The following is a 15938-nucleotide window of genomic DNA, read 5'->3' on the forward strand; positions in this document are numbered from 1 at the left end:
TTCCTGTTAGGCTTTTGAATTTAAAATGTGATCTGAGTATCTAAAGACATAAAGTAATCAAAAATTCCATCTGGATCTAATTTGAAAACGACGTCTTAACATCAGAAGCAAATGTCTGAGGTTATGGCTTCCATTGGGAACATGCATCTAAATTATTTGCGGTCTGAATGCATTGCAGTTACAGACACTGACGAATTGGGAAAAGGCCAATGGCAATGATGAGGTGCTTTAACTGTCCTTCTAGCAGGCCAAGAAAAACTCTTCACATCAGCTGCAGAGCTTTTTCTCAGCCTATCTTCTTACCTTACAAAAATTCTGTCAAATAAGCAATGAAAATAAAAATAATAAAAGCGACTGGAAAACGCACTGATTAATAACAGCTTAAATCATATAACAGGAAGCCTACCCAGATTCCATGACAAACAAGAAATTGCATATTAAGCAACAATATTCACACACATGCATGGAAAAATGAATGCTACACTGAAGTCCACACTTACCACCCCTCCTACAACTCTATCTCGGTTTCTTCTCATTATGTCTATGAAATGAAATAAATAAAAATGTAAGATAGCTTTATAACAGACAAATATGAAAGATTATCATATTCAGAATTTACTCTGGATATGAAATTCTCAAACAAAACCCACCTAAAAATTCAGTGTGTGAATTTCTACAGTGGAGAAACATGGGCAGCTGCATCTGTTCTGACAAGTCAAACTGTTTTTCAAAATACCTGTAAAATAAAATTCACCTTTAGAGAAACTCAGTGTAAGAACAAATAAAGACAGTAAAAGATTTTTTTCCCCAAGCTTCTGTCCTCCAGAGCTAAAGAGAGAATTAATGGATTTGCCATGGAAAAGTTCTTATTTGTGCAAGGATTTAAAAGAACCTCGTTCCCATGTGTATTGCCATAGCCGTCATCTATGCTTGAAGACAGGTAAGTGGCCAAGAGCATCAGTACTGCAGAATGTATATATGTATATGCTGAGCATGTACTCCTATGTAGTGTGGGTGCTGGAGTTCATTTGTATTTATTTATTTATTTTTAATGGAAGAGGAACTGACTGTTCTTTCCACAAAGTTCTGAAATGTCAGGAATGGAGAGTGTGGATGACACAGAGGCCACTATTTCAAGAAGCACTCATAAACAGTGAGGGTGAGCAGCGGAGCGTTGTACAGGCTTCTACAGCCTCCAATGGCCAAACTGCATCAGAGCTGCTGACCTGTGAATAACAATCCATGGAGGTCAGCCTTGCCTCTCTTGGGATGGAACAAATACCAGATTAGACATCATACTTCTGCCCCATTCTGCCCATTGTCTTCACCTGTTTTTCCTCCCCTCCTCTATGTTCCTTCATCCTTTCCTTTTCACTCATTTTTATCCCTCTCCTACTTTGTACTCCCAGAGTTGCCCTCGATGGGGCGGTAACAGCGAGGCTGCACCCTGTGAAGAGACACTGGAATGTGGACAGAGGGAAGGTAAGGAGGTAGCCAGGTTCCCCAATGCAATTGAATGCAAAGGAAACTACTTAGCACTGAACTAACGTGCGCTTGTCATTAGCAGCGAGCTCTGCAATTACCATTCCACATCTCTGCTGCCCCACTCCACCCAGGCAGGGAAATCATGCTCAGGGAACACAGCAGAGGAACCTAAGCATGGCGGAAGGCCAGCAGTGCATGGATGACTCAGTGTCCACCCACAGTTTGAAAGGTGACGTTATTTGGGCGAAACAGGAGAACAACACTGCCCATCCCAACAGGCTGGGGCTCTATGCACATACTGGATTTCTTGAGGTGTTGCTGTTAAAAAACAGACCAGGGCACTGTGAAATTCCCATCAGTTATCATGCCATTTCAAAGGCAAACTCCAGTGATCACATGCTGTTGTGTATGAGTCATATATCAATCAGGGGAAAGTGGCAGCAAACCATCAGTTTGATTTACATTTTCCTAAAAAAATCAACCAAACAAAAACCCCAAAACAAATATGCAACTGATAATTTAATTTCATGTAATTTTCACTATTTTCTGTATATTACAGGTTGATATTTCTCAGATCAAAGTTACCTTCCCTGTTAATCAGTGCAAATCTTTGCTATAAAACAGGTTAAACAAATCAGCTGTAACATTGAAAACTGACATGAAAATTCATGAGAATGCATTAGACCTACTCTGAATCTTCTTTGTCTAGATATTGTGCTTAGTTTAGCTTGTTTGACTCAATATAAATTAATTGCAACTCATGATTGCTCTTGTGGTTAAATAGCCACAATTGCTTGATTTTTGGTCTGGGTTTTTTTTTTAACAGAATACTTGTTTCATATGGGAAAGAGGTTTTAGAGACAGAACTGCAAATAAGCTCCCTAAGTAACCTACTGGCCAAGTTCAATTTAATTTTGAGAAGGGTAGTGCCTTGAAAGTACAAAGTTTACTGCCTCTACAAATGGAAATGTAACTCAAGCTTCTTCCATTTCTAGCAACAATGAAGCCAAACACGTTGCTCCTTGGCCTGTCAAAGAGAAAGGGGAGCTGGATGGGGAAGTTATTGAAAAGAAAAAAAAATAATTAAAAAAAATTTTAAAAACCCAAACCATGGAAAAGCATGAAGAAACCAGACATACAGTGATTGGAATGGTAACAAAATAACTCAGTAGGAAACTAACCCTAATGAGTTCCAGTGCTTAAGGAACAACCTGTTCCTTTGAGCAAGCAGACTGTCATTCAATATATGCCAATTTTGTGTTACTTCACCATTTCCCTCATAGTCTGAAAATACTTCTGCATGGTTGTTTGCAGGCTTAGTTTTGACCATCATACTTTTGACCATCATGTTCAAATGCTACAGGATCAAGACACTAAAGGAGCTAAAGCAAACTGGCCTTGCTCAGGTGGATCTCCAGATAAACTCTTCTGAATTAATTTGAGTAATGGTGCATGTGATATTGTTCACTTCACCCAGTTTGGCTGAGAAAACTCCTGGCTTTGTGTTGCTACACCCCACAAACCCCTCCCAGTAGTACAGCAGATATGAAACTTCTACATGCTTACCAGTGCATTTATAATACAACTTTCACCATAATATGAAGGCAGTACCTTCATCTTACTACCATTCAAATCACCACTTTCTGTTGGAAAAGTTTTGAGAATGGGGAAAATTTTTGAAATAAAAAGTTCTTAGGAATGCTACAACAAAGGAATTTAATTTTTATTAGATTCTCATCTTTATTAACTTTTTTTTTTTTTAACTGAAGAAAAAGGGTCAAAAATAATGTTCATTTTTTACAGGTGAAAATTATCCAAAAGAAAACACAGCATAACTAACCAGAAAAATAATGATTAAATAATGAAACAGAGGTCATGCTCTGATACTGCCTGGGAAACAAACATGCTGCTCTTCTGCGGGGGAACTGTGCAGCTGCTTGCCAGCCCTCCCTGTGAGTGCTGCACCTGAACTATAGAGCAGCTGAAAACCAGTGAACTGTCTCCATGTATTTCACACTCTGCCTTCCTTTGTTTAGTTCACTGATCAGGCCTGTCATCTCTTTCCTCACAATTCAATTTCAGTGCACCCAATTAGAAGCCACTGCAGCTCTTCAGCTGCAGTCCATTGGACAGTGAAATGAGATATGTATTTTTTTCTCTCTATAACACCAAGGCAGTTAAGGATCTTAAAATCTGATACTCCATCAGTGTTTTAGTTTGCCACAGAAAAGAAACAGCTTCTGCTCCAAGGTGTGCTTTGCTGAACTTCATGTACACTGAATTCTACTGGGAAAAAAAGTCCTGTCCCCTTTGCTGAGTATTTAACTGCAGGTCTGTAGCATTATGAAGAAATTCACTCCTCCTACTGCTAACATGTAGCAATTAGAAAAAACGCATCCAACCACTGCCCCCCAGTGACTAATTTACTCAAAACAGTAACATGCAAGCATAAGTCATAGATCACCCATCTTATTTGAATTTATCACCTGTATCTTTCAGTCAGTTCCCTCTGCAGAGGTAAGTTCTCAATGCAAGAATGCAGGCTGATTTTAGGGACTGTAGTAGCTTCTTTCCATTCTTAGCATCTATGCTGCACGTTACTTCTCCACCTGCTGAGATTACCTTTACCATCAGCTCTCCATCATTGGCTCCCAGCTAACACCTTCCTTACTAAAAGCTCTTTTTTCCCCACTGCTGATAGTTCTGTTCCCTTCCCCATGACTTTCACTCAACAACCCAATTCTTTCACATACTACATTTATGTTATTTTCCCCATGAGCCTCTTAGAGCACTTAACTAAGCTCTAACTCAAGAATGAACATCTGTCACACCAGAAATTGACAATTTCTGATCAATTTTACAGAAAAAGACATGCTGACATAACACATGTTGACATAAGTCAACACCAGGCAGGTAGCAAAATATAGCACATTGCACTACTTGAATGTAGGCATGTTTCCTTAAATTCCCATTTCTGCCAAAAAAACCCTGGGCCCAATCCTGCAAATTTTAGGGCTGGACCTGACAGTATGTTATACGGCAGAACACAAATAGATAGGAAACACTCCTGTAAATTGCTACAAGTCAATTCACAGTCATCAAAAGTTTCTTACTTGAGTTGGATGTCCTTTGGGCAAAATTCTAACCTATCGAAATCTACAAACAGAAAGAACAAAAAACCCATTTAGTATTTTAGGAGTTTTTCAGTACATGTCTAGAAAAAGTAAATATTGAAGTACTAAGAGAACACTTACCTAAGCCACATTCTCCAACTGCTATTACCTTTGTCCTATTTTTTTCAATCAGATTTTTTAATTCAGATAAATACTGTTCAGGGCTACTCTGCTCAAATTCTCCACAGCGAGTAGGATGACAGCCAACTGTACTGAAAAACATGTCTAAAGCAAGAGAGTATTAGGAGGTTTTAAGAAAAACAAAAAGAAAATTTATTCAAGGTATAGACAGTATCTGCCTCTGGAGGATTATTTTTAGTTGGTCATAATTTTAAAAGAAAACTACCTTTGAACATCTTTATCTTAGTGATAATTTCATTAGACAGACATTTTCTGCCTTAAAAATATCAGACAATATCTCCAATGGGGGCTTGTGCACGTGTCTCTTTTTAGTACACTTTATTTGGTGTCCTCCAAAACTGCAACTCAGAGCTGAACTGTTCTGGTGGAGCAGCCCTCAATAAATCATACAACTGCTGAGGCTAGAAGAGACCACTTGAGATCATTTAGAAATACATCTTGTTCAAAGTGCATCAGGTTAGCCCAGCTGTAAGATCTGCAGAGAGCATTCCCCCATGTGCCCCTGTGTAAGCTGTCAAAGAATTTCACAGGTCAAATCTGCCTGATTTCCCAAGTATCTAATCTAAATTACCTTGCCAAAATTAACATTTCTGCTAAGTGTAAAAGCACTGGGGAAGGAAAAAAAACAGATAAGGCCCTGAGCAACTTGCCCTAATGTTCAAGCCAGTCCTCCTTCAATGGGAACTGGGGAGGTGGACTGGGTCAAACCAAATTACCTCCCTGGGTTCGTTCAAACCAAAATTATTTTATATTTCTGTTAGCAAATAGTATAATGTGTTTTAGTTCAAATACATATTTAAATAATTAGTAGATTGAAATTTGCTTAAAGATAAAAGAAGAGCCATTTTTCTTTCACAGAAAGAAAGGCAAAGCCAGGAGAAGGATCAAAAGAAAGATACCTCTCTTGATTAAGCTAGTCATGACAGATTGGTGAGTAAAAAACAAACAAAAAGTCAGAAAAACCCCATATATTTCTCAACATATTAGCATTTTACCTTATTTCTAGAACAGAAACTTGTATCAATATCTTTATTCCAGAAATTTCTTATAATTTTAATTTTTATTTAGAAATAGAACACCCAGGAAAAGAGTGATTCCTTCCAACATCAGGGATCTAAAGAGCAACACACAGAAACTCATACACAATGCACTCATCCCACTCTGAAATGTAATTTCTCATTTTAATCTGGGATTCTGTAAACACCTCTGGGGCAGGTCCTTTTGAACTCAATTCTGAGAGCAGAGAATGTTACATTTTTGACTGACAATGTAAATTTAAAGTGAAAATACCATTTGTCTGTGCCAGCTGCAATGCATCTTTACTATCTTCTAGACTCGCACCTGTAATCAAAAACTTGAAACAAGAAAAGTACTGTCAGTTGGATGTTCTTTGAACATCAAACAGGATGTTTAAGAAAACAGATATGAGAAAGAATCTCAACAGAAAACATCAGAATACAATTACTAATATATATAAAACAAGATTTCATAAATCAGCAATAAACCTTGATGGTCCTCAGGAGCTAGTAAATACACTAGGCAGCAAAACATGATTTTTTTTCCCTTCATCAAGTATCTTTTATGCTAAGCATTTAAATCACTACAGGAATAAAATACTTCTATTTGCAGCAATATTCACTTCATTAGACAGTGACTAAAGACACTGTATTAGCACTCAAGAAACAATACTTGGAAACATTCTCCTTGTCTTAGAGCTGGGGAAAGTAAAGAATCCCAAAGATCCAAAACAAGATAAGAATAAGTAGTTAAACCAAAAAAAGTCTGTATATCAGAGCTGGGATTATAAATTTAAGAATTTCCATCTCTGATCTTTTATTTTACCTTAAACTCAAAGTCACCACACCAGAATTGTTGCCTACAGTGTACTTTTTTGAACTACCACTTGCAGAATATTTCACCCTAGGTTGTAACATCCATGACTACAGTGCTTTTGGACAACTCTTCTCTCTACAGGTGCTATCCACCAGGCTCTGTCAGCACCAGCTCAGACATTCCTGCAGTGAGCTCATGACAGACAGGCACATCCCAACGATACCATTAAGAAATGTTAAGCTGAAAATGGCTCAGTGTGTACACAACACAGGGCAAAACTTCACAAAAAATTACCATAAAGCAGCAGCTATACAGAAAAATAAAAGTATTTTCTAATAAGCAGATTCAGCTTCTATGCAAGTAGGAACAATCTGTGATGGAATAGGTTTCTGACACTGTACAGGCCAGTAGAAAGACTGAGAACAGCTAAGGACAGGAACTCCTGATTAACATGTCTCAATCCACTGTGCATCTTGAAAAAGTTATGCAGCTAATCTATTTTTGGTGATAAGATAAAAAAATGCTACTTATTTTCAGAGGCTGGTATAAAGATTAAATAGCACTTCTATAGCACATATAAATGTGACCTCAATCCTGTATTTGCTGCAGTAGGGTAACTTCTCCATCACTAGTTTTCTTTTTTTGTCTCCCGGTGCATTTCACACTCTTTTCAGATGAGAGTTTTTCAACAAACTCTGAAGATGCCTGTTCCTCTAGCTGCTAGAGGAGCGTTTATTTCTTTATTTCTAATCTGGTAGCCTTATGAGTGCAGTAGAACAGTTTGTACCAGTATACATTGTATTCTATGTTAATTCATATTTTTGTCAAAAATGTATTAGTTTAAAGAGAGAGAGGCAAGTTAAACTACTGTATCTAAAGGAATGTGATGCACTGCTGAAAACATCAATTTCAAGTTCAGTTACAAATTCTCTCATAATGATGCTGTTTTAATACATGTAAGCCAGTATTTACCAGCAAACATTCAGATGTCTCAACTCTAAGAGTTTGTGGGCACTCCCAGCTCTTCTGTAGTTACCAATTTCCTTTACATATAGAAATATCTGAAGAGCCTCAGTCAGGAGAGTTTGATCTTCAGCAGTAATTGTTAATTACTAATCACAGAATCATTAAAGTTGGAAAAGACCTCCAATATCACTGAGTCCCACCTCTGACAGATCACTATTACCTTGTCAACTAAACCATAGTACTGAGTGCCACATCCAGTCATTTCTTGAACACTCCCATGGAACGATGACCACCACTTCCCTGAGCAGCCTGTTCCAATGCCTGACCACCCCTTCCATGAAGATACTCTTCCTTGATGTCCAGCCTGAACCTCCACTGGCAGAGCCTGAGGCCATTTCCTCTTGTCCTGTCACTGGTTGCCTGGGAAAAGAGACCAACCCCCACCTGGCTACAGTCTCCTTTCAGGAGTTGTAGAGAGTGATAAGGTCTCCTCTGAGCCTCCTTTTCTTCAGGTTAAAAAACCCCCAGCCCCCTCAGCTGCTCCTCATAGGATTTATTCTCTAAGAGCCTCACAAGATACAAGAAGAAAGGAATGGTTGCCTATAATACAACATCGAAAATTATGTACCACTTCACTGCAGCAGGTCAGAGAATCTCTTTCTGTCAAAACTGTACAAAATAACTTCTACATCCACATCACCTACAATATCACTGAACTTCAATAATCATCTGTCCAAAAGGAAAGACAATGCTCTGCACAGAATACTTTTATTTTGTGCTATTGAAGGAAGTTACTGCATTTTCCATTGCAAGTCCCAGAAACATTGTTTTAGTAGGAGAGCACTAAAAACCCCAAATATTAGAAAGCAGCTTAAAATTTTAAAGCAATTTCATTGTAAGAAATTACCTTTTTAATGCCAACTTTGACTGCTCTCTCTATTACATCCAGAAAGTCATCTGCAAAAGTTCGTAAGAATGTCATAAATTGAACTTGAGATTTTACAGCATAATTTAACTACTTTTCAATTTTCATGCAGTCAAAATTCTTATCATTAAATCTTTAAACCATACTTAATTAATTTTTATAAGACAGTAACAAAATACAATAACTGAAGATCCAATTTAAATCCAAGAAGTCAATGGAAGTTTTTGCACATACTTTAGGAGGCTCTCCATTTTTACATCCATATCTCAAGGCCATAAGAGTAAAAAAAAGCCCCACATTATAATTAGTAACTATGATTCAGCAATGCAATACTTTTGACAGACTACTGTTCATAACTCTCATATCAGTTTTTCAATGTAGATCAGCAATTGTCCATTTTGCTCTAGATGCAGAGTTACCTGCATGACAACAGCAATTAAGACAATGCATTTGGTTAGGGTATCCAACTTATTTAGTCAGGTTTTCTTCTTTAAGCCTAAATACATAAGGAGGATGTCTCGGTTTTTGACACAAAACTTCAGGAGGAAACACTCTGGAGTGAGGGTCTCCTCTAAAGGGGAAAGGGCCTCCCATTTTCCTCTGTCAATGAGACAAATGGGTCACAAGAAGTGAAAGTGGGAAAAAGAAACCAAACTGTTTATTAACACGCTAACAAAACAGGGTAGAACAGGATTAAAAAAACCCCTCAAAATACAACAAATTCCCGGAGAGGGAACAGACACGCAGGCTCGGACAAGCCGGGGCCACCCCGCGGGCCAGCTGGGGCCACTGGCCCTGCAGGCTCCGAAGACCGGCGAGGAGGGAAGGAAGGCAGCGAGGCAAGGGGACGGGGAAAAAGAACAAGAAAAAAACCAACAGAACCTTTTCCCAGCTAGCTGGAACACGCAGGAAACCCAGAAAAGCAGCACAGTGCTCCCAGCGCTCCCTCCCGAGCCCCACCGAGCTCCCCAAGCCCCCGAGCTGAGCCGCTGAACCGCCCCGCACTCGGGTCCTGCGGCTCCGGCCCCGCCCCCGGGTCCATCCTGAAGGCACAGCGTCCTTGGGCATTGAGCGGATGGTTAAGGAATGAAGGGACTTCATAACATCACCCCAGGACAGAGGAGAAGAAAGACACTCTAACATCATGTTCTGACATGCATGAGGGTTCTAATTTAGACAAAGGGATACTGTCTTCCAGCAGATACAAAGAAACATTTACCTTGATGTTTCTGTGTTCCCCTGTAGATTCCTCTGAACATAGGATCTGTCAGGTTAATACCAATATCTATGGAAAACCAAAGTAAAAATTAGAAGTTATAGTTGTTTTACATTTTATTCTGAGCATTAGTTAACTAGAGAAGACAAGAGAAACCCTAAATTAATAGCCACTGGACCAGCACATTGGTAAATCATAAAATGCTTAAGCATAAGTTTATTTGCATAACTTGAGAACTTACTCCTTACTAGAAGTGACAGAAAATTTAAACTTTTGCCTCTGTGCAACTTCAGACTTTCTGTGAGTGTATTATGCACACCCTCATAGCTGCCAAAGCAAATACACATACACTTTTTATTGCAAGCAAATCCGCTTTTCACATGAAAACACAAATTTATGCAAACAACCATAAAGGAAGGGAAAATGCGGCATTTTCCACACAGCCTTTACACGGGTGGGAGCAGCAGCAGCAGAATGCCTCCCAAGAGCTGCCTGTTCTCCCTCCTGCTGCCATCCCTGGGCTATCCCACCCGCCCGGCAGCACTGACAGGACGCTGACAGGACACCTGCAATGCAGGTACCGGCCGGAGCTGCCCAGCCCAGCCCTCCTCACTCGGCTCCCACGGCTTTCCCTGCGCCGCAGCCTTGCAGCCAAGGCCTGAAGCACCGGCTGCAGGAACAGCAGCGCTGCAGCTGCCAGACCCCGCGCTTCCAGCGGGGATTCTAGCGGGAAGGGAGATTTTCCAAGGAAATATTAAGCTGCTCTACCACACACAGGGTTTCCATATGAACCGACCTTTTAAAGTTATTTACATGCTTTCCGTTGAATTTCCTAAAAATACTAACATTTTCATCCAAGCCAGGTCCATACAATCAGAAACAACCACGACTAATGCGCCAATGCAGGACAGGGAACGAGAGGCGGCCGAACCCCCTGAGCTGGGGGGTAACTGAGGAACAGCAGCCCCAGTGCCAGACACAGCACAAACATTCCCAAACGCTTCCTGGGGGCTCCGAGGCCGCCAAACCTCGGCCCGGGACACCGAGACGCACCGCAGGAGGCGACAAGCCCTGGCAGAGGGGCTGGGGCGGGACGTGACAAGCCCTAGCAGAGGAGCTGGGACGAGCCCAAGAGACTGTAACAAGCCTAAGAGCCTGTGACAAGCCTGAGGAACTGGGAGAAGCCCTGGATGAGGGACTGCAGCAGGAGGCGATAAACACTGGATGAAGAGCTAGGACAAGCCCTACTACAGCACAGCCCGAGCCTCCGTCTGCTGCGCACGGACCCTCAAGGAGCGGGGTAGCGGCGGTCGCCTCGGCCCGGCACCGGGCGAGGAGCAGGGAGCCTAGGTCGGGGACACGGGGACAGAAACCCCCCGCCCGCCCCGCCACCTCCTCACCGATGAACTTGGCGCGGCTCATGGCGGCTCCCGGCGCGCTCCGGCGGCAGCGCGGGCGGGGCCGCGCCGCCCTCCCGACATCCCCCGCGCGGAGGGGAAGGTGCCGTGAGGGCCGGGCGCCATGGCCGCGTACTTGACTCACCAGCAGAAGGTGCTGCGGCTGTACAAGAAATCCCTGCGGCACCTCGAGTCCTGGTGCATCCAGCGGTGAGGGCGAGGGGAGTTGGGCGTGGGGAGCGCTGGCCGCTCTCACATCGGGGCGCTTAGCCCCGCGCTTTGCTGGGCCTGGGGTGTGGTGGGGGGGTGGTTGTTTTCCTCCTTACTGTGCATGACCTCTGTCTGTAGGGACAAGTACCGCTACTTCGCCTGCCTCCTGAGGGACCGGTTCGATAAGAACAAGGATGTGAAGGACATGGTGAAAGCCACCGCGCTGCTGAAGGCCGGCGAGGAAGAGTTCTGGGCCAGCCAGCACCCGCAGCCGTACATCTTGCCCGACTCCCCCGGGGGCACTTCCTACGAGAGATACGAGTGCTACAAGGTGAGGAGCCGGTAGTGCTGTGGATTGCTGCGCTTGCTTTGCGCTTGTTTTGCGCTTGTTTTATGTAACATTGACTTGGACAGGGCCGCAGCTTGGCTCAGCAGTGTCACTTCATAGCTCGCTGAACATCTTGCCGCTTGTGTGGGAGGAGCTGCTGTGGTCCTTGAAAATGGAGTTTCTTGATCAGTCTGAACACCGCTAGTTGGTTTGTTGGGCTTTTTTCCCCCGGGATAATAATCTGCTCTTTTGCCAAACGCAGTCCGCCCGCTGACAGTGGCGGGTCAGGCTGGAAAAGGGGAGGCCTGAGCTGAGCTGGGGGAGTGAGCAGCGCCGAGGAAGCTCTGCTGCCTCCCGAGCACAGCCTTGGTTCCTCTGGTGAGGTCAGGTGTCACCTTGGCTGTCGAGGACTTCCCTTCACTCCGTCCTATGGTGCTTCCATCATTTTGAGTAATGGTACAAGTTATCATTTCACTTCATATGCTGCAGTGCCAGATTGTGTAGATTGTGCCACTGTGTGAAAGGAGCAGTGCCTGGAAATAGAAGCCTTATTTTTAGACTTTTTAAGGCACTTCTACAGGCTTTGACCATCGAGATTGCTTTATTTAGGAGCAAAAGTTTTCATCGAAAAGCATGGAAAAACACAGGGACTTTGCTTTCTTGGCATCATCTTTTTCATGCATTAGAAGTTAATACTGACCTAGAGACTGCATGCAGCCATTTTCTGATGAGTTTGAAAAAAGTGCTGGCACAAGACTGGATCTGATTGGATCTTTTTGCATAATTATCCACAGAAAAGGAAAAATATGACATAGATTTATCAGGGGCAGAATAAAGAACATAGGAGTGAAAGGAGAAGGACTTAAGCTTATGCTAAGGTCAAGGGCCTGAGCAGTAGTGGAGATAATAGTGACAGAGAATCTGAACAGAAAAAAGGCCAGCTGAGCAATCAAATGGTCAAGATTAGTGTTCATACAGAAACACAAACTGGGTTATGCTCTCTTTTCCCAGTTAGGCTAAAACTGTGCTCACAAAATGGCTGTCACCAGGATTTGGCTGGTTTGTGTATCAGTGACTGTCCATTGTGGAATGCTGCTGCAAAATGTAATTTTTAGATCTCAGACTGTGTGGTGGTTTTAACTGGAGTTTGCTGTGTGTAGATATTTTTTTACTTCATCAGCTGTGCTATTTCTGTTCAATCAAAGGTTTGTTCTGTGATCAGAATCACAGCAGGAAACCAAAAGTGTGAGTATCTCTGAATGAATGATGGTACTGGAGCAACTTTTTCTTTTTTTCTTTTTTTTTAAGGATTGGGAGCTTTGGTGTGATTTTTTCAGTGTTCCTCTCTTTAAAATGTAAACAATTAATTATTCTTAAATGGCTGCAAAATTTTAAATTTTGGTTTTTTCTCTTGTCAGAAGGTCTTAGAGGTCAGACCATCCTCAAGATCTTAAAGGCCTAAGAAACTGCTCATTTCTTGGTAGTTGTAAATAAGAAGAAATGAGCTGTTATGCTCTGTCTCTGTCAAGTAAAATAAATTAGTAATTGGAGAGAAGGATTCCTTGAACCTGCTGCCTTTGAGAGAAGGAAGGGAAGAAATCAGATCTTCTCCTCCACCAGATGGAATTATTTTGAGAAGTTTAGAATAATCTAAGATGACCTGGGACTTGTTTTGGAATGCTGTGATTTAAGCAAGTCACTGTGATATCTTCCTATGGGTTAGGATAATGTGTGAAAAGTCCTGACCTCTGTCACTTGCCTTGAGATAGTCAGGCAGCTCTTAAATGTTGTTTTTATGTAGTACTTCAAAATAGAAAAAAACCTAGGGAGTAACACTGGCTTCAGCCTTTGTGTTTTGTTCTTCTGTGTACAAATGTGATTTCATATATAAAAATAGTATTTTAAATTATATTTTTCTTCAACAGCATCCTGAATGGTGCTTGGATTTCTGGCACCCTTCTGAGAAGGCAATGTATCCTGATTACTTTGCCAAACGAGAGCAATGGAAGAAGCTGCAGCAGGAAAGCTGGGAAAGAGAGGTCAGTGCTTGCTCTATGCGAAGGAAAGTCTCTTTAGCACACAGGTATCCTGTGTGACACAGATGTGTTCTTGGAAGAATTACTGAATATTTACTGCAGTCTCAGTTAGACTCTTCAGTACTGGAGCCCTTGCCAGTGTGAAACACTGACTTGACCTAAAATGCCTACACATTTGTTACAGCTTCTGAAAGGTTGTGAAGGGAATTTGAAGTTAAAGCTGAACCTGCAGCCTTGTGTCAGTTAGTGAGATCTGTTGTAGCAGTTTTGTGAAAAAAAAATTCCAAAGTGGGATGAAAGGAGACTAATGACCAGAGAATTCCTGTTCTGCTGCTGTGGAGCTCTGACACTTCCTGGTTACACCTTTGAAAGTGATTTGCTGCAGTGGTCATCAGTTGGGCATTGAGACTTAATTTCTGGCCATCCTAAACGGAGAGTTGGTTGGAAGAAGTTGGTGTTCCTAGAACAGTTCTTTGATTCAGTTGGATTGTATGGAGTGTGGCACTGAGCAGAATTAACACAGGGGCAGCCGGCACTTGTGCTGCTTCAAGGAGTGGGTACTGAAAGCATGTGAGGGGCTGTTGGTGACATGCAGGAACAGAAGTCTCCTACTGACTGCAGGGAAACTTGGTCTGGACTTGGAATTATCTGGCAGCTTCCACAGCAGCACAATTCAGCCTTTTTAATATAGTAATGGTAGACATGAATTACATGGAAATAATGACCTTTTAAGTGAAATTTCCCTTGTAATTCACTTCTTGCTCTTAGAAATTCCTTCTTAATTAGGTAATATGAACCTACAGTGGTTACTGAGTAGAAGTTAATGTTAGGAAACATGAAACCTGTCAGCCAAAGGTGTTACCACTGGTTCTTCCCTGTGGAAGTAGGGCTCATTTTGCTCACTGCCCGGGCACTGAAAATCACATTATGGCAAAGTATGTTAATATGTTAAAGCAGTTCTTTGTCTTGTCTTCTAGATTAAGCAGTTAAAAGATGAAACTCCAGCTGATGGCCCAAGAACTGAAGCTTTGCCTCCAGCTCGTAAGGAAGGGCATCTGCCCCCCATGTGGTGGCATCACGTCACTCGACCTCGTGAACAGCCCATGTGAGAGCACGTCGGGTGTGAAGGGCAGCAGTCTGTGCTGCAGGCAGGTGGCACCTCAGTGACCACTTGCTTCTCAAAATAATACAGAATAAAGCCAAATAAAGTAACAGAGAAGGTGTTTTACTGGCATACTGCTCTTCTCTGGCACACTCACACTTAAGTGCCAGCTTGTGCAGGCAGTTCATATCAGCCCCATAACTTGGAATGTGGTACTAAATACAGGCAAGGTGTTAAAACTGGAGTTAAAGATACTGACAGCAGCAGAGATGGGCTTTGGGTGCTCCTGTAATGAGGGTATTTCTGACCTTGCTGCAGGATCAAGACATCTTCCCTCCCTTCCCTCCTTGTTAGGCTCTTTGCTGAATTTTTCACTTTGGTAACAAATCTCACAAGACACAAACCTTCCTTACACCATGGTGTGTTCCTCATGGCACGGATAGCAGTGCTGTAGAGCACCAGAGGAAAGCTGACCCCCATATAAACTGAATCCCAGATAACCACTGAGCTGCATCAGGTAACACGGGTGGGCTGCTGAGGATTGTGGCTGTTGTGTCCCCATTCATGGGTAACAAAGGGCTCTGGTAGTGTGACACACTGAACTGGGGACAAAAAGCTGTTTGTTTCTGGCCAAGTTCCCAGAGTATTGGTACAAGACACAGAAAGTTCTGCTAACACTTTCACCAACTGCCTTGTGAGAGAACAGATGGGATACAGCCACTGAACAAAAGCTCATAGGAAAACCTGCCTCTTCAGCTGATTTCCTATTTTTAGGGCTAGAAGAGGAGATGTAGGTTGCCTAATCTTACTTCCATTCTACAGAAGTTTCTTGACTGTGCCCATATTTTAACCTAAGGCTTAGTATTTCTGTGAACCCCAATTGAACAAAAGATGGCAAGGCATGAACTTCAGCTCTTTTAAGGACTAAACATATTTAGCTCAGGAATCAGGCTTTAATCTGGCTGATTTTTAGAAAGTTTTAATGTGCTCCTTTTCAGTAAGTCTACATGCTAAAATAGGTCTGAATTTTGGAAAAAAAAAAGAAAAAGCCAGAAAAACGGCTTTACATATTCCATAGCTGAAATTTTCAATCCTGCCAGGAAGCAGGATCTGTTCTCTGTGCTCA

General features: G+C 42.1%; 2 protein-coding genes across 4 annotated transcripts in view; one reads left to right on the top strand and one right to left on the bottom strand.

Moving 5' to 3' along the window:
• TATDN1 (TatD DNase domain containing 1) overlaps positions 1-11199 on the bottom strand; it is a 16884-nt gene extending 5685 nt beyond the window's left edge. Inside the window, exons 1-8 of one of the 3 annotated variants that reach the window (XM_019289088.1) lie at positions 11140-11199; positions 9743-9808; positions 8506-8555; positions 6141-6153; positions 4740-4883; positions 4599-4641; positions 651-736; positions 501-541 (exon numbers count right to left, since the gene is read on the bottom strand). In XM_019289088.1, coding sequence (XP_019144633.1) covers positions 501-541; positions 651-736; positions 4599-4641; positions 4740-4883; positions 6141-6153; positions 8506-8555; positions 9743-9808; positions 11140-11161 — 465 coding nt within the window. In that variant the 5' untranslated portion in view covers positions 11162-11199. Of the gene's footprint in view, positions 1-500; positions 542-650; positions 737-4598; positions 4642-4739; positions 4884-6089; positions 6154-8505; positions 8556-9742; positions 9809-11139 lie in introns of those variants that run through there. The other 2 variants (XM_010404794.2, XM_019289089.2) reach the window with 2 other exon arrangements.
• Positions 10971-14934, top strand: NDUFB9 (NADH:ubiquinone oxidoreductase subunit B9). Its single transcript, XM_010404791.4, is given in 5 exon segments — positions 10971-11244; positions 11247-11346; positions 11485-11677; positions 13600-13713; positions 14688-14934. Coding segments are annotated over 5 exon segments (642 nt in total). The 5' UTR covers positions 10971-11141; the 3' UTR covers positions 14820-14934.
• The last annotated feature ends 1004 nt before the right edge of the window (positions 14935-15938 follow it).

The sequence above is a fragment of the Corvus cornix genome, chromosome 2 (genome assembly GCF_000738735.6).
Source record: "Corvus cornix cornix isolate S_Up_H32 chromosome 2, ASM73873v5, whole genome shotgun sequence".
NCBI classification, from domain to species: domain Eukaryota; kingdom Metazoa; phylum Chordata; class Aves; order Passeriformes; family Corvidae; genus Corvus; species Corvus cornix.